The 19213-nt window shown below is 36.2% G+C and overlaps 1 protein-coding gene across 1 annotated transcript; it reads right to left on the minus strand.

Annotated features, from left to right (window-relative positions):
• Positions 1–4684: 4684 nt before the first annotated feature.
• LOC139853979 (uncharacterized) lies at positions 4685–8153 on the minus strand. Its single transcript, XM_071843315.1, has 7 exons — positions 7821–8153; positions 7462–7680; positions 7169–7416; positions 6815–6994; positions 6005–6662; positions 5334–5434; positions 4685–5192 (listed from the first exon to the last, which is right to left on the minus strand). The coding sequence occupies exons 1-7, from the start codon at positions 8151–8153 to the stop codon at positions 4685–4687; spliced, it is 2247 nt and encodes a 748-aa protein (XP_071699416.1).
• Between the last annotated feature and the right edge of the window lie 11060 nt (positions 8154–19213).

Genomic DNA, 19213 nt, shown 5'->3' on the forward strand with positions numbered 1-19213 from the left:
ACTAAGTTAAGAAAGAAGCAGATTCCAATGGTATTAGTAGAATGGCGGCACAGTTTAGGTTCTAACTTGACATGGGAAATCGAGGAGTTAATGAGGGCGCACTATCCCCAGTTGTTTGACCTTGACCAGATTCCGAGTACGAAATCTTCTTAAGGAGGGAAGATTTGTATCATCCTCAAGTGGGCCTAGTTGTAAGATTACTAGTTTGCCCTTAAGTTTATATTGTGTTATTATATGCTTTTATTTTAATTTAACATTTTTATTATTTGATGATGTGGTTAGGACCAGTTTGTGACAAGGGTCACAGAACAGGTTTGTTTTTTTAATTTGGACTCCGTTTGGGTTTCTAAATGATGTACAAAAGTTATTAGATAACTGATAAATACCCGTGTATCGCATAGTGTAGGAATTAACCTAAATTAAGTGGCTAGTGTACCGTGTTCTTCCTCCCATTTCTAGATTTTTCCACACACACACAATACCTTCATCTCCTTCACCTAATCAAACCCTAATCTTGAATCTTTGATCTAGAGCTCATTAATCATATCTTCTTGTTCTCTGTGATTTTGTGATCATTTTAAGGTAAGCTTCTCATAGATTCATGTAGTGATTCTTGCTCAAATTGGGTTTTTGTGTTCATATGAGTTTTTGATGAAATTAAGCTTGATTCTTGATCTATAGTGTTTGATATGTTCAATTGATGTTAGAAATATGTTTTATATAGTTTATATGATGTTTTGGAAGTGGTATTAGTGTTAGATCTTGCAAAAATTGAGTTTTTGGGCAAAAATGGCAAAAATCAGCGAGCTGGAATGTTCTAACAGCTCCCACACTTCTGACAGGTCACTCGTATGAGTGACCATGCATTTGAGGCTCAACCACGCGGTTGAGGACTCACTCGCACGAGTGAGGTCTCGTCCGCGCGAGTGAGCACTGGTCAGTTTTTGGTAAAATTAAAAAAGGCTGTAACTTTCAAACCGTAACTCCATTTTTGATGAATAAACTATCGTTGGACTCGTATTGAAGTTTACTATCCAATGATAAGGTTTTAAAAAGCTAGATAAAAATTTATTTGGGTCAGAAGAAGCGATTTTATTGTGTATGTCTAGTTTTGTACTCGTTTAGTGTCGTTATTGATTGAGTTTATGTTGTAGGCTTATCCTATAGTGAATATATGATGATATGTGTTAATTTACTGTATGTATTGATGTTTATGTTGTACATTTTGAGTTCAAAAACCGTTTAAACAGCTGCTGCTACTGTTCTTCATCACTCGCACAAGTGAGCCTTCACTCGTACGGTTGGGGTGGTCAACCGTGTTATGAACCGTGCGAGTGAGTGGATATGGAGAACTATTGTTTTGATTAAGATGATACGTACGGTTTAGATGTGACTCGTACGAGTCACTGGTCTCGCGTGTGATGAACCATACGGATCATTTAACCCATTGATAGGTGTTCAGTCATAGACCAAACGTACGAGTAAGTTGTCACCCGTGCGGTTGAGTGTTCTCAAACGTACGAGTGAGAGTGTTACTCGTACGGTTGGTGAACCAGTTGTTAAGTGCTTAAGCGTTGGTATTTGGTGTTATTATTTTATTGTCGGGTTCTTATCGAGACATTATAACTAACTTGTGTATATGTCTTTCTCAGGAGAAAAGGAGAAAGAGAAGGTTCAGTGATTAGACAGCTAAACACCTTCTCATTTGCTGGTAATCGGTGAGTGGGACTAACTGGAGAACATAGTATAGAGTAACATGTTATATTATGATTGCCATGCTTGTTAGCTATACTTACTGATACAGTTAGTTAGTTAGTACGTTGTGATGATTGCATGTTGGTTGATGTTTGTCTGCTGGAGCCCAGTGCGTCCCTATTGTGTGGTGGCCTCGGTAGGAGAGATCAACCTGCGGGTTGGGTTCCTCATGTGGTGGCCTAGATAATCGTGGTGTATATATATGTGAGTGACGCGTCTGTCGCATGTGGATTATATATATACAATACGGTGGTGGAGGAACTTCTAGTAAGCCCCGGTCCGATCAGCTGGTGGTTAATGGTTTGGCCGAGCAGCCAGAGTCTCTGTAGACGGCACTTGGGTGATGTTTGTGTGTTAGATTTTGTGACATGATTAGTATGACGGTTCCTGTATACTATTGTCTGTAGTTAGTCGTACTCACTTAGCTTCGTGCTAATTCCCCTCCATCTCCTCCCTGCAGGTTGTAGCTTTGTAGATATTGCTTTTTGGAGAAGACGGGCATGCCAATATTATGTTTGACAGTGTTTAACTCTGATGAAGTCTTTTATCATATGAATTGTGTTCTTTTGTAAATCGAATGTAATTACGTCTCTTCCGTTTAAAACATGTATTTTGTTATGATCATGTGACACTGTTAAAGTGTATTTGGTAATTAATAAATAAATGCTTCCGCCACGTATTAAAAAAAAAAAATAGCGGTGTCACACGTGACAATGGTTTACTATATAAAAAAAAAAAATTAAAATTTCGGGTTAAAGACGGGTTGGGTCGTTTCATCAATCCTAATGGGAAAAGGAGGGAAACGAATACTCACTTTAAAGTGACTAAACATAATTCCATAATCGGCCTCGGTCTCATAGATATGTATAGAATTGTGCGAAAAGCCCTCGGTATTCGCCACCAACTGATCTCACTCTCTTGGTCATTTTCTATATCTCATTTTAGTTACCTCTAGTTATTATCTCATGTATATGTATATGTATAGGGGGTGATATGTACACACAGTGGCGGTACCAGGATTCCAAGTCACCGGGGGCAAAAAAAAAAATTTAAAATCGTGGCAACTTTTTGGGCAAAATATGAAGATTTTGGGGCAAAAATTGAGGTTTTTAAGCAAATTATGGAGGTTTTGGGGCAAAAATTTAACATTTGTGAACAAAATTTGAAGGTTTTGGGGTAAAATTTGGAGATTTTTGGGCAAAATTTAATGGTTTTGGGGCAAAAAAAAAAAAATTCACTGGGGCAAAGTCGAAAAATTCAAAAATTTTACACTGAAAATTGCAAATTCACTGGGGGCGGCTGCCCCCGCCTGTCCCCATTAAAAACCGCCCCTGTGTACACAACCACTTTTTACACATACACAACCAAACATGCTTTACAGTGTTATACAGCACAACACTATAAAGCATATTTAGTTGTGTATGTGTAAAAAATGGTTATGTACATATCATCACCCATATGCATATGATATCAAAAGTCAAAACCAATTCTTATTTTTATAACAAACATTTTTCAAAAACTAGTATATGCATTGTTTTTTATCTTCCACCTTCAAATCGTATACTCCTACTCCTACAAGATTAAAATTAAAATTAAAACAAACGCCACCTTAATGATGTGACACTACTTTTTTCTTGTAGTCTGCACTTAAATATGTGTTTGGCTAATAATGTAGTGATTTTGCTTCAAATTTCCGCAAAAATAAGATTCTTTTTATGTTTTAATTTCCGCCGAAAGTGAAACCAAAGATACATTCTAACACAAACACGTGACACGTCATTTTCCATATCTGAGTTGTGGACTGCTATATGCTGATTAGGATCCCATGTACTTTTCGTTTTCTCCAAATCATTCACAAAGTAAATTATCAAAGCCAAGATAAGTAAAAGGGTCATTTGTAAATAGTAATATAAGGTGTCATTTTTTTCGATATGCAGATTTTATTATGTTTTATGTCTACACTTGCAAATATTTTTACTGTACACTGTTTGTTTTCTTGAAAACATAAAATTAAATAATGTATTATTCTGTCTGCAACCTTGCAGATTTAGAATTAAGCTTTTAAGTGATGCAGACGAGATTAAGTTAGTTTACAGACATAAAAATAAACAGTCTTCAATATTTAGCATACAGACATTTAGGTCACATCACAAGGTCCGCAGATATTCAGATAAAAATATTTTAAAAAAATAACAACACTTAAGTGGCTGAAAATGTAAATTAATTTTATTAGCTTGTTAAAAAGTTGTTAGAGGTAACTGTGTCGGAATAATTAGTTTCAAATCGAGTAACCCGAAAGTTTAACCGGATGAAAACCGAAAACTAAACCATATTTGAATACCAAACATTTAATCATTTTGTTGTTTAGTTTAAATTTTAACAATACAATTGCAAAATGATTAAGCGGATGTATCACATATTTTATTCAGTAATAGTACGTATAGTATTGCATTACTTTCATTATTGTACGCATTTACGTAGTTAATGAGTCGATGATAATGGAAAGAGACATTGATCGACTAAGTACAAAGATATTTTGACTTTCATTGAACATATTAAAAATAAGATTGATTCAGTAAAGATAAGAATAATCGATTAGCAGTAGTATATTCAAAATGATCAAACATGTGACTCTACATTATATTTTTTTTTAAAAGCCAAATATTTATTTATTTATATAATAACGAGAGTACAAGCTTGCTAGCCTGTGCAATCCAAATTACTCATGCTGACCGTATATGATCTATACAAGGGAAACACGAACTAAACTAACTACTGTACATGAAACTCGAAGGTAACAGTGCCTACACTTTTCACCCCACCCCGGTTCGATTATACCCAAAAAGCCTGAACGAAGAAGGGTTGCTCAACCATTGTTGCCACTCGATGTTTATCTTCTTAGCCCTTTTTGAAATCCACTCGTAACTTTTTATTTGAATGTCATTGAATAGAGTATCGCTCGACTTGTACGTGTTGTGAAAAACTTTCTGATTGCGATTCTTTCAGATGAGATATCCCCTACCCATTTAACGGCTTGCCACAATGAATTACTCGTTGACCCGAATGTGTTGTGAACATCTTCTTTGAACAGTTCGTTAACGCTAGTGATTGAGAAGTTTCCTAGGCCCCACCACCGGTATATTTTTTCCCAAATGTTGAATACAGACTTGCAAAGAATCAATGCGTGATCCATAGATTCCAAGTCTTCATCGCACATGGGACAACGTACCAAGTAGAGGTCTATACCCCGATTATCTAGTTCTACTCTTACCGGAAGTCTTCGCCGATTCGCCCTCCATACAAAAATCTCAAGCAACCGAGGAAGAGATTTGTTTCGATCAGTTTCCAAAGTGCTAGAGTATTGACCATGAAGCTTTTCTTCTAGAATCTCAGTCAACATTTTTGTGTGAAACCTGCACAGCCCATCTCCATTCATCCTGCGAGTTGTCAACATGAATCACATTATTGATGCTTCTGATTATCTCGTCCAGTTCATCTTTATTTTTGCCTCGTGGGATTCTGCTCCATTGCCATGTCAATGTAGGATTCCCCTCGATCCATGACACTCTGTCACATACTTTGACCTCTTTGTTTGTCTCCAACCTGTAAATTCTCGAAAATCTATCTCGAAAACTTTGATCTCCAGCCCAGTGGTCCTCCCAAAATAAGATGTCTCTGCCTACGCCAATATTTCTCACAAACTAATTGTTAAGCATAAACCCCCTGTTGCCCATGTCCCTTCCAATTTTAATAATATCCTTCCAAGGTGAAAGCCCAATTCCCACCCGATAATGGTTCGAATTATCCAAACCACCCCCCGGCCCGTAAATGCTTTTGATAATTTTAACCCAGAAAGCATCGGTTTTGGTACGAAACATCCACCACCATTTACCCAAAAGAGCCCAATTTTTTGCTTTTAACGACCCGATATTAAGACCCCTATCCCCGTAAGGTAATAAAATAGACTCCCATTTGACCCAAGACATTTTGAGATTATCCCCCGTCCCGCCCCAAAAGAAGTTACGACGCAAACCTTCAAGTAAATTGAGGATACACGAGGGAGCACGGAATGTGGAGAAGAAGTACAACGGTAATCTGTTTATGACCTATTTAGTGAGAGTCAAACGCCCCCCGAAAGACACTGTTCTAGATTTCCAATCTGACAATATTTTCCGGAACTTCTTGATAACCGGTTCCCAATCATCCGCCTTATTCATCTTACCACCCATAGGTAGCCCAAGGTACATACAAGGTCCTTGCCACCTTCACACCCGATACGGTCTGCCATGTCATTGATATCATTAGGCGAAACATTTATCCCATAAAGCTTACTTTTTCCTAGATTGATCTTGAGACCAGACACGTCTTCAAAGCTTGAGAGCAGGTTCAAGGTGTTACTTATATTTCTTTTTGACCAAGCTCCAATGATAATGGTATCATCCGCGTACTGGAGATGAGGCAGCGGGATCTTATCTTTACCAATAGCCACACCATGAACTAGACCTTTTTCAATTGCAACATTAACTAGAAGATTTAAACCTTCGCCTGCAATAATAAACAAAAAAGGTGATAAAGGGTCCCCTTGTCTTATGCCCCTTTCTAATTTAAATTCGTCGATAGGGGACCCATTAACAAGAATTGAAATCGTTGCTGATTTGAGGCAAGTTTCAATCCATTTAACCCATTTTAGCCCGAACCTCATACGAGTCATCATTGAGATCCGAAACTTCCAATTCACGCTGTCGAAGGCTTTCGCAAAATCAGCCTTTAGTAAGAAGCTGTTGTTTTTGCTCCTTTTGAGGTCTGCCACACTCTCTTTTAATACCAGAATACCGTCGACGATCGATCGACCCGAAATAAACACACTTTGTTCTTTCCCGATAATTTTAGGTAATACTTCTCGAATCCTGTTGGACAACAACTTAGCAATTATCTTGTAATAGCTGTTTATTAAGGTGATGGGTCGATAATCATTAAGCTCGGTCGGGTCAGTAGATTTTGGAATCAAGGTCATAAACGATGCGTTACACCCATTAGAGATCTCACCTTTACCCAAAACCATTCTATTGCGAGTAAAAGATCATGTTTGACTGTCTTCCAAATTTTCTTGAAAAATTTGAAGTTGAACCCGTCGGGGCCCAGGGCCTTCGACCCCGCACACCCCTTAATCGCCATCCAAACCTCATGTTCATCAAACGTCCTTTCTAACCGATTTGCATCTTCAATTGAAATTTTGTTACTAATTATATCAAGAAGCATTGGTCGATTTAAATTTGATTCTTTAAACAAGTGTTTGAAATATCTGTGAATTTCTTTTTTAATTAACATCGGATTTTTCTCCCACACCCCATTAATATGTAACCCTCGAATGGTGTTTTTACTAATTCTTTTTTTGATCATGGAATGAAAGTACCTCGTGTTTTCCCCGCCTTCCGCAACCCACTTCAGTCGTGCTTTTTGCTTGAGCATGCTTGTTTTCACCTTATCTTTTTCTAACCACATCCTCCTCGCATCTAACCACTTTTCTCTCTCGACATCTGTAATTACGTTGTCATCAGCCTTCTGTTCCCAATCAGATGCTTCGGCTCTGGCTTGTTCAATTTCTTGATACAATTTTCCAAATTTTTCTTTGCTCCATTTGATTAGAGCCAGTTTCACATTCTTTAATTTCAATCAAAAGCGGATGCCAGGCCTCCTTGAACTTACCTCCAGGTTCCAGGCCTCGATTATAATCTCCTCTGCCCCTTTCGCATTGTACCAACTATTGAATACCTTGGTGGGTTTGGGCCCATAGTCAATTGTTTTAGTTCTAAACAATAATGGGCAATGATCTGATAATTTCCTATCCAACACCAACACCGAAAGGTCATTCCAATGTTGCATTAAAGAATTGGACACCAAGAATCGATCCAACTTGCTGAATTTCTTCCAATTATCGCAAATTCGAGTAAACATTTTCCAAATAATTGTACCTCTATAAGCCCTGTCTTAGCAATGAAGTTGTTGAATCTTGTTTCTCTTCTTTATATGAATTCACAATTCCGTCTTTCATCCGCTTGTCTTACCTCATTAAAATCACCACAGAGAATCAAGTCTTCATTATCGAATTGCATAAGCTTATCCAAACTATCTAAGAAGAGAGATTTTTTACAATCTTCGTGTGGTCCATAGACGTTTACCACGATGATATCATTCATTTGTCCCTTAATTTTACCCTTAATAGCTAGGAAGAAGTTACCTTCCACGACTTGATCGACTTGAAACATGTGGTTGTCCCAAATCAAAACAGACCCTCCTGATCTCCCTACAGCAGCCTTCTGAATGAATTTGAAGTTCGTTGACCCCCACATTAATTCAACAAATTTTTCATCAATATTATCACACTTCATCTCTTGCATTGCTACAATATATGGATTTGAAGCTATGCATAGATCTCGCAACCACCCAATTTTGCCCTCTTTTTTCAATCCACGAATGTTAATAGAGAGAATTATCATAAGGAATATAACATACCGAATAGTGACACATGACTTATTGCCTGTTGTCTTCCCATTGAATACCCAACAATTCCCCAAATTTATGTCTGCTTACACTAACCTCACTACTATATCAATTTCCCATTTACAGAATGGCCATGGAGACGCGACTGGTATCATTGGTTGTCGCGGAGCTTTACTTAACGGTGCATGTAGCTGACATGACTGACATTTGCGTATTACTTATGCGGCATCTTTGTACATTGACGGCCAATAGTATCCAAGCCACATTATTTTGGACGCAACTGTTTTGGGCCCTGCATGCAAAGCGCACGTCCCTTCGTGTACTTCTCGTATAATTGATTCTGCTTGAGTTGGATTAAGGCATTGCAAATGAGGTCCCAAAAAAGACTTCCTATACAGAATGCCTTTGTCTAGCAAATACATTGGTGCCTTCATTTTAATTTTTCTTGCCTATGTTGAATCTATTGACAATGTACCAGTGTTCAAAAATTCCACTATCGGTGTCATCCAACTTGACTCATCTTCTTCGACTGTGGCAGATACACTGTCTGTATCAATGGATTTAACTTTCACTTCCTCGACCCAAAATTCTTTTTTGAAATGGCTGAATGTTAAGGCAGCCAGCTTACTGAGAGCATCCGCCTTTTTATTCAATGTTCTTGAAACCTGCATTATCTGGAATAAGTTGAAGTCTACCACAAGTTCTTCCACAAGTTTCAGATACTTTTTCATCGATTCATCATGTGCTTCGAATATCCCGTTGAATTGATTTGCAACTAGCTGTGAATCAACATATACTGATAGCTCTTTTACCTTCAAGTATTTTGCTACTCGCATTCCAGATAATAATACTTCATACTCAGCTTCATTATTTGTTACAGGGAAGCTAAAACGTAGCGCAAAGGTATATTCCTCTCCTTCTGGACTTTTCAGGACTATTCCTGCCCCTGCACCTTCTGGACCACAAGCCCCATCTGTGTGCATTTCCTACAGCTGTTCGGGTGGAGGTGGTATTTCTTTTGATTCATGCGAGATTTCGATGTCCCCGGCTATTTCAGCCAGATAATCTGCTAGGACTTGCCCTTTTACCGCACTTCTTGGTAAAAAGCTTATCTCGTGCTCACCTAATTCAATAGCCCATTTGGCCATGCGACCAGAATTTTCTGGTTTGTATAGCACCTGCTCAACAATTATCAGCGAATATAAATTTGGTAGAATTTTTCAAGCAATTTTAAGTTGTTGACAATATTTTATTTTTTTGTCATACCCGCTTTATTGGTTGGTCCGTTAGGACCATTATTGGATGCGCTTGGAAATATCTCCTTAAGCGTCTAGCCATATGCACGAGCGCATAAACTAGTTTTTCGATCGCAGGGTAATTTAATTCGCTTCCTGTTAGAGCTTTACTAAAAAAATATACAGGCATTTGTACGTGCTCGCACAACGTAATACATATAATTTTAAATGTCTATTGATTGAGAAATAACTATATTTTAGTTTATAGTGCGTACCTGACCCCTGTTCGCTATCAATACTGAACTTATCGCTTCTTTTGATGCTGCTAAGTAAAGTATCAACGTCTCTCCCTCAATCAGCGCAGTCATAGTCGGCAACTCCTTTAACAACCTTTTCATTTCTTGAAACTCCACTTCTGCTTCCTCTGTCCACTTGAAATTCGTTTTCTTTAAGCAATTTTTTAACGTCCCGAAAAAGGGGAGCGATTGATAAGGCGTGGATATACCAAACATAACTCTCTAAATTTATATAAGATGCAAATATTACAAGAAGCACGCACAATCTATCGAGCACTTAAAATCCGGTTATTATAGCACTTATTGTAAGTATTTTTATCAAGTTCGTCCCGTGAGAGCGGTGTAAGTTATGTATTTGAAACTAATAGTTATCCTAGGGGGTTTGTTTGATTGGGGGGATTTTGCGGGAGATCTTAACTAACAACTAAACTTTGCAATAAACAAACTAAAACTTAACTAGCAACAAGTAGCAAGTAATTAAGAAATGAGAATAAAGCAATATGATAGAGAGTGTTCACTTATCTAATCTTCTTTATACTTAGATGACCCTTGTTTTACCCAATTTGTTATCACTTAAGTTGTTTGAACTAGTAAATGTTCTTAATCCAATTTTACCTTGCAAATTCACATAAGCTTAGTATCATAAGATCAAGCAATGTATGAGTTGATTATTGAGATTATGCCCGGGTTGAAATCACTTAAAACCCTTTAACCATCAAAGTCACCTAAGATAGTCAAACACCACTATGATGAACAAAGGTCAATTGAAAACCAACTTAGCCTAGAAACACAATCACTTGAAATTACTATTCTAGTTGTCTATATCACCAAAGGTGTTGAAGCACAAATTGATTCACTTCTCAAATCACTTAGAGAACTACTCAACCTATGTAATCAAAGTAAAACCAATAACAAACATAGCAATGGACCTCATGGCTAACTCAATAACACTAGCTCATGTATTTTCATTCAAAACAACCTCATTCAATAGATTAAGGGCATATCTTATGCATTAAAGATTCATAGATAAGCAAACACAAGTGATTTAGCTACTCATGGCAAAGATTACACTAGCAATAATCATAAAAGCATCAATAAACATCATCTTGAGTGATTACAAGCTAAGATTCAAAGATAAATGAAGATAAACAAAGATTACAAGCAAAGATTCAAACTAGATGAAGATAAAGTGAAGATTACAACTAATTGATGCAAAATATGTAAAAGTAAAGTGAAGATTACAACTCAAAAATGATAACAATAGAAAGATCTAGCAATAATGAAGATGAAACTTGAGCTTGCTTCTTCCAAATCACCTTAAAACTCTAATGGATGATGAAATTAGGGTTTAGTGTGTGAAATTCGGAGTAAAAACTGCAGCTCTCCTGAAAAATGACCCATCACTTTCTATTGGGCTGAAACAGCGTCAGGAGCGCCCTTCTCCTTCAGGAGCGGCACTTTTGGCTTCAATCTGGAACGTCGCTTTTACTACAGATGCGTTGCTTTTAGCCTGATAGGAGCGGCGCTTTTGGTTTTGAAGAACGGCGCTTCTGCTCACTGAGAAGAAATGGAGACAAAACATGGGTGATTGCACCGCTTTTAGCTAAGGTGCGGCGCTGCTGGACTGTGAGGAGCGACGCTCCTTTGCATGGAGCGGCGCTTTTGGAGCTGTTTCCTGCACTTGTCATTTTCTTTGCACTTTTGAGCATTTCTTGGTCAATTTTACACCAAGTTAGGCATTTTGCCTTGAGTCGACACTTTGGCGCAGAAAAACAACTTTTAAACCCCAACGATCATCAAAATTAAATAAAATGAGGTCGAAATTGCGTAATAAACATATCTAATTGGAGCAATATCAAACCCCCTACATTTGAACCTTGCTTGTCCTCAAGCAAGCCAATCAATAGAACAAGGCTTGGAGAAGATTAACGTTTAATGATTAAAGCCAAAGTGTAATGATTAGGCAACAATTTATACCTTTTGAGAATGAGCACTTTATTGGCTATAATGAACTCCATAACCCTTTTAAAATTGGCGAGGACCAAGCATTCTTCTACTCTCCTTCTTCTACTAGTGGCATGAGCATAAATCAACGCTTCCATAATCTTCAATCACCACCAAATCAACTACAATTCAAACCTAGGTCTACCCGAAACAATCATTCCCCAGTCAAAGTCAACTCCATCACCTAAGAGGCCATCAAACACCAAATCATCAAGCCTAAGACTTTTCACAATCAAAACCTTGACCTCCTTGACCTTGACCAATCATGTAGGATTCGTGGGATAGCCAACAATCAAATCAAATACCAACGCTATTCACAATATAATCAAATTCACCACAATACAAACAAGATGACTCAAAATATAGGCAACAAGCTCAAATCACCATAAAGCTCACAAAATGTTCCCAAATTGAGAATGGGTCATGAAAATCGTCAAAATTACCGTTCGCCAAGAATTCCTACGTGTAGTAAGCATATGCCACGAAAAGTATGATCCTTTAGTCAACCCCGCAATGGCTATCCCTCTTCCACCTCCATGCCCCCAAAACACCTATTTTTCGTCAATTCCAAATATGATATCATCAATTCCAAGTATAATATCGCCAATTCCAAGTTTAGGGTTAAGGTGGGTGCACCAAAGCTAGGGGATTGGGTACCCCTATCTTTATTGGTCAACCCGAGCTCGGGTCAACCGGCACTCATCAAGCTTTCTATCACAACTCAATGGTTTCTCTCATAGTAGGGCGAAAGCATTGACAGAGGTTCGTGGAATTAGGGCCCCACGTGGCTAAGATAAGAGATCCATCAATTCCAATTTTTTGGGCGGAATTTGAATTCCTTGACGAGCGGGTGTGAGCCACTCAGGAGTGATAAAGATGAAACCTTTAACACCCGGCTAGGGAGATTTTACTCCCTAAGTGAGACAAACTTAACTTGGGAGACTTTACTCCCAAGCTTGCAACAAAAACTTGACTTGAAAGACTTTACTTTCAAGCTTGGTACCCGAGAAAACTTGGAAGACTTTACTTCCAAGGGTTTGTTGTTCTACTTCCCACATAACAAGCTTTTATGCTTATTTTAAGAAAAGGTAGGAAGTTGTTACTGCCTTTCCATTAGTTGAAAGATCAACGAGGTGTCATAGCTTTTGGCTATGGGTTGTGTTGTCTAGCAACACTAGCACGAAGCCATTGCTCTTCATCAAGAAGATAGCACATGTTGAAGCTCGGTGGCTCCTCTTCCCACGGCACTTAGCATAGCTAAATGTAAAATGGTGTAGATTAGGAAGTCTCCTACACCAAGTGAATTAACCATTCAAGTTTATTTTTGAGACATAAGAGGGTGGACTTTAACCATCTGGAAGTGCTAAAGCACGAAGCTTTAAACACTTGGTTTTGAAGCAATATGCATGAAAGACTTTAACTTTCAAGCACAAGTTTTGATTTCTCTTTGAGTTTATCATTTGGAGCACAAAATCACATGAAAAGTGAAAGACTTTACTTTCACTTGGTATGGCAATTGCCAACACAAGGGAAGACTTTACTTCCCAAATTTTGAAGCACAAAGGGAAAAAGACTTTACTTTTCCCAAAAAGTTTAAAAATTTTCACAAGTTTTAACCATTTTAAGTGTTTATGATGTAAGTTAATGCAATGAGTAAAAACTTGTTCCAAAAATTGATTAACAATGCAAGTTTTAATCTTTACAGAGAATATGTGATAAGTTTAACCCGAAAAAGTTCAAAATGACCCGAGATTTACTCTCCCCCTACATTTAGTTTGATGCAATGCCCTCATTGTATTAAACGAAAAATTTTAAGAAAATTGAGGGACACTTTGAATTAGAATAGAGAAGAGAAGAGAAGAGAAAATAAAAACCAGAGTAGATCAATTGATCTTTGTTGTCACCATTCGATAAACTTAATCACCAAATAATTACTTGCATGTTGTTGCACCACTTGTTGAGCCAAAAGAAGGAGCCAAGTGCATATGACATTCCCTATAATTGAAGTATGCTCACAAGGTACAAGAATATGCGGGGCCATACTCGGGTGAGGATGAGCGCCCACAATAAAGCCATAACGATTTAAAGATATCAACTAAGTTATATCAACATCTATCATCATAATGATACACTTAACCAAACAGCCTACTTCATCAATATCACATGCAAACGATAATCTCAACGCTTCAACAAATAAGCACGATATAACAATAATAATAACCAATATCACACATGCATAATTCTAAGAATCAACCAACATATCAAAGCGACATCAAACACACAAACAACCATAGATAAAAACATCACGATCCTAAAAAGTGTTGAGTTATTACATGCCATGATCAAATTCAAATTGTTTTATCTGGGAAACACATGCCCTCCAGATACAAATACCAACATTCAAAACACAAATTAAATTGTTTTCAAACGCATCACGACCGCCAAGCAATTGTTCAAACAACTTCCCAAACCATCCACCCATAATTATTACATGCCAACGATTCAAATTAAAAAGTTTCAAAAACAAACACCAAATGTTTTAACCAAAGCAAGAGTAAAGAAAGTGAGAGCACAACCATAAAAGTTACCACCAACTGTACCCTCCGGAGTAAGAGCTTTAGGATTGGTCCGGATTCGGGTAGTCGTAATAGTTCGGTGGCATAGTCTGCTAGTTTGGATCTTGTGGTTGTTGATTCCTTAAACTTTTAAAGTAAGCAAACTCCTCAGCTCTCCTATACCCTTCATTTAGGTCATAATCAATGAAAGATAGGGTCCTAGGGTGTTGTTGATTATATGGGTCGTATGTAGGAGCAAAAGGTTGTGGAGCATTCGGGTCCGCATGGCTTAGTTGATTACAATGGACTTGCCATTGTGAGACCGCGCGAAGCCCCGAGAAGTTGTAACTCGCCTCGTATGCTTGGTTTTATTGGTTGATGTTGATTTGTTTGAATTGGTTTGCTATCCAAGTTGGGTCATACTCGCTCGGAACACTACTCCCTTGACCTCGAGCTCTACTACTTTCATGTCTCGCCCTTTCCCCTGCTTCTTCCTCAGCTATCCCATAATCAAACCACTCTTGCATGTTTTTGTTCATGTCCCTATTTAGAATTCTACCTCCCTTAAAATCCACATACCCAAATGTTGCCATTTCACCGGCCGTGAACCTCGAGAGATCGACCCTCAAATACTTTGCAATATTTGTAACAAACACACCTCCCACAGTACCTTTTTTACCTTTTGTTCCACTCTTGTCGAAAAGATAGTCAGCAATCACGTAGGGAACATGGATATGTGCCCTATTGGCAATTTGATGAGTAAGCCAAATGTCTAGATAAGACATTTTCTCATTGCTATGGTAACGGTAGCTGACCGTATTTGCAATGAAACGAGCTATTGTCCGAAGGTCATGGGTTTTAAGGGTGTTGGCTATAGTTTTACCCGGGATAAAAACTCCATCACTAATTTCATGCCAAGCCGCAGGGTAATTAAAATTTTGGGGGTCGAGGACCGGAATGTGGCAATTCAAAAGGTAATCCCATAGGGCATCGATATCTCTAAATTCGGTATAGATTCCTAGGGCTCTGATAAATTGAAGCATGCTCATCTTTCTATCTTTCCCGCCCAATTGAAAGGTCATGTAATCCGAGTCAGTGATGGTTGCTACCTTAAAGTTTACTATCAAGGTGGAGGTGAACTCTAGGGTTGGGACGGCGTAAATGGGCTCATTATACCTGAAGATTGGGACCCAGGGGTTGATTGATAAATTCCTATATGGAGCTTCGAAAAGACGCTCAGTCTCATTTGTAAAACCGCCCTCGTCCAAAAGGGACCAATCAATGGTTTTCCCAGGATAGAAAGTCTCTTTAAGCCTAATCTCCAAGCCTTCCCTGAAACGTGGGTTAAGCAAAATTTGTTGTAGCCAAGGGTCTGTGGAAAGCCTTTGGATATCCTCGGGGACTTGTGGCATTTCCTCATCCTCAGTCTCCTGAACTGGGCGTTTACCCCTGCCCTTAACACCGATACTTTTTTGACGTTTCCCACTACTTGAGCCACCCCGTGAACCATGTGACCTTGGTGGATCATTAGTCTGCACAGCAAGACAATAAAGAAAAACATTGTGGAGAGATAAAAGTTAGCACACAACAATTTACTTTCAAATTCCAATCATAATTTCCAAGTTGATTTCAAAAATTCACAATTGGTTTCATCATGTAAAGCATGTACGTGTATATCAAACATGAATGAGACAATTGCATTTAGATATGGCAATAAGTGAAATCAAACAAGACCAATAACTTAGTGAAATTTCAAACTCTTACAAAAAGTTGCACATTTAGCTCATGCAATAAATTGTCTAACAACATGTAGTATCATAAGCTAAACATGCAATATATTCAACTATCAAGCTCCTCTTGGTCAAACATGGTCAACATGTATAAGTTGCAAAAAGTCAACCCTAGTCAAAGCCTAATTAGTTCAAAATTCGACTAAGACATGAGCATTCATCAAATCATATCAACTTTACATGTTATGACATTAATATACCGCAAACAAGCACATTATCACTAATCACATACTCAAATTAGTCAAACCAAGTCAAAAGCCTAGCTTATGAACCCTAATTTTTAATTTCAAATCACACAAGCATGAAAGATGGATTCAAAGCAAGATAATCATGGTAGACTAACAATTAAGCATCAACAACAACACTTAACACTCTAATTTGGCTCGAAATCAAAAACCCCCAAATTAGATGAACCCTAGAATTTTAAAGTTGAAATCTGTGTAACTAAGCATGCAAAACATGTTAATCAACAACAATGTAGTCTAGATTCATCAACAAATTGAACATTAACATCATAATTCAAGCATAATCTACTAATTAAGCATAAAGAGAAAAATTGTAAAAATCACCCAAATCATGTTAAAGAACGAATTAAAATGATAGATTCTTACTTTTCCCATGTTAAATGATGAAGATTTGCAAGAAAATTAATGTAATTTGAAGTTATGGGTCGATTTATGGTGATTAGGGTTATGGATGCGCCGCTATTAGAGAGAAAAGTGGAGTTGGGTGTGAAAAAGTGAGGTTTGCTTCATGGAGAATTGTTTAAGTACCAGACCGAAAAGCGCCGCTTTTAACCCATGTGTGCTGAGAGGACCCGTCCTAATCCATAAGGACGAATACAATAACATATGATTACATTGCGAGGTATTTGACCTCTATATGATACATTTTACAAACATTGCATTCGTTTTAAAAGACAAACTTTCATCTCATCGAAAGTTGACAGGCATGCATACCATTTCATAATATCCAACTATAAATGATCCAATCTTTCATTTACTTAATCATAATCTTTATTGAACTCAACGACTTGAATGCAACGTCTTTTGAAATATGCCATGAATGACTCCAAGTAATATCTTTAAAATGAGCAAATTCACAGCTGAAGATTTCTTTCAATCTTGAGAATAATCATGCTTTAAAGTGTCAACTAAAAGGTTGGGGAGCTCATTAGTTTATCAACAATATTCATTTCCATCATTTTTAGTAGACCACAAGATTTTCATTTTCATTTCTCATAAATATACATCCCATACATAGAGATAAAAATCATTCATATGGTGAACACCTGGTAATCGACCTTAACAAGATACATATAGAATATCCCCATCATTCCGGGACTCCCTTCGAACATGATAAATTCGAAGTACTAAAGCAGTTCAAATTCTCTGACTGGGGCTTGTTAGTGCACATAGATCTATCTTTAGGATTCACGTCAATTAGGGGCCAGTTCCCTAATTCTTAGATTACTAGACTAAAAAGGGGCATATTCGATTTCGATAATCCAACCATAGAATGTAGTTTCGATTACTTGTGTCTATTTCGTAAAACATTTATAAAAGCAGCGCATGTATTCTCAGTCCCAAAAAAAAAAATATTGCAAAAGCATTTAAAAATGGAGCAAATGAAACTCACAATACTGTATTTTATAGTAAAAATACATATGAAGACATTGAACAATGTAAGGTTGGCCTTGGATTCATGAACCTATATTAAGTATATATATTTATATGTTGGTCAATATCTGCCTAACAAATTAGGTTAGGTCATAGTGTATCACAATCCTAATGCTCGAGATCGATATGCAAAAGTCAACAAAAGTCAATTTGACCCAAAATGATTTACAAAAATTATACATGTTTATTATGTAACTTAAATAGTCGTTTTATATATTTAAATATATTTATCAGGTTTTATTAGAGTAAAAATAATACAAGTCATTTATTAATAAATAAAAATGTATATTAAAATTTTATATGTGATACAAATATACTTTTATATATCTTAAATAATATAGTTTATATAGTTCACTTAATATCATAAAAATATAGTAGTACTTATTATTATACTGCGTGTGGTAAAAATATCTTTGTATCACATATTTATTTGATAAGATAATATTGATAATAATAATAATAAATAAAAGTTGTATTATTTTGTAATAATAATAATTATTATTATTCTACTAATAATAATAACAATATTTATATTACTAATGATGATAACAATTATAATAAAATGATTATTCTAATAATGATAATTTTAATAATAATGATACTTTTTATTATTAATAATAGTAATAATAATATTTTATAAAATAATAATTCTATTCAAAATGATAATTTTTAATAATAATAATACTAAAATGATAATAATAATGATATTTATAATAACAATGATATTTCTATTAAAATGATAATTTTAATAAAAAAATATGATAGTTTTAATATTAATGATACTCTTAATAATAATGTTAACGATAAAAATAATATAATGATAGTTTTGATGAAAATATTAATTATTTTAATAATAATAATAATAATAATAATAATAATAATAATAATAATATTGATAATATTAATAATAACCTTAATGATAATAACGATAGTAATAACAATTTTTAATGATAATACTTATATTAATAATGATAATGATAATAATAATAATATTAATTATTAGATAATAATAATAATGACGATAATAACGACGATAACGATAACGGTAACGGTAACGATAACGATAACGATAACGATAACAATAACGATAACGATAACGATAACGACGATCGTAATAATAATAATAATTTTAATAATAATACTAAAATTAAAGATAATTCAGTTGACTATATCTTTTAAACCGTTCATCGAAACCATACGCTTTCTAAATGAAAAGTTATTAATTTTTCGACAGCTTTCCAACGTCATGCATATCATATACCTTGTATCTGTAATATATGTATTAAATTCATGATTTACCATATACTATATAACGACAAAAATACACATACAAGCATGCATAATCCTAAATACTCGAGCACTAGTCAGGGATACACTATTAATATATAAAAGATAAGA

The sequence above is a fragment of the Rutidosis leptorrhynchoides genome, chromosome 6 (assembly GCF_046630445.1).
Source record: "Rutidosis leptorrhynchoides isolate AG116_Rl617_1_P2 chromosome 6, CSIRO_AGI_Rlap_v1, whole genome shotgun sequence".
In the NCBI taxonomy this organism is placed as follows: domain Eukaryota; kingdom Viridiplantae; phylum Streptophyta; class Magnoliopsida; order Asterales; family Asteraceae; genus Rutidosis; species Rutidosis leptorrhynchoides.

Coding starts and splice junctions, on each gene's coding strand:
- LOC139853979 (XM_071843315.1), bottom strand. CDS start 8,153: ATGCAAGAGATGAAGTGTGATAATATTGATGAAAAATTTGTTGAATTA. Junction 6,663..6,814: donor CTTTTACTCGCAATAGAATG/GTTTTGGGTAAA, acceptor GTTGTCCAACAG/GATTCGAGAAGTATTACCTA. Junction 5,193..5,333: donor AGACAAACAAAGAGGTCAAA/GTATGTGACAGA, acceptor GACAACTCGCAG/GATGAATGGAGATGGGCTGT.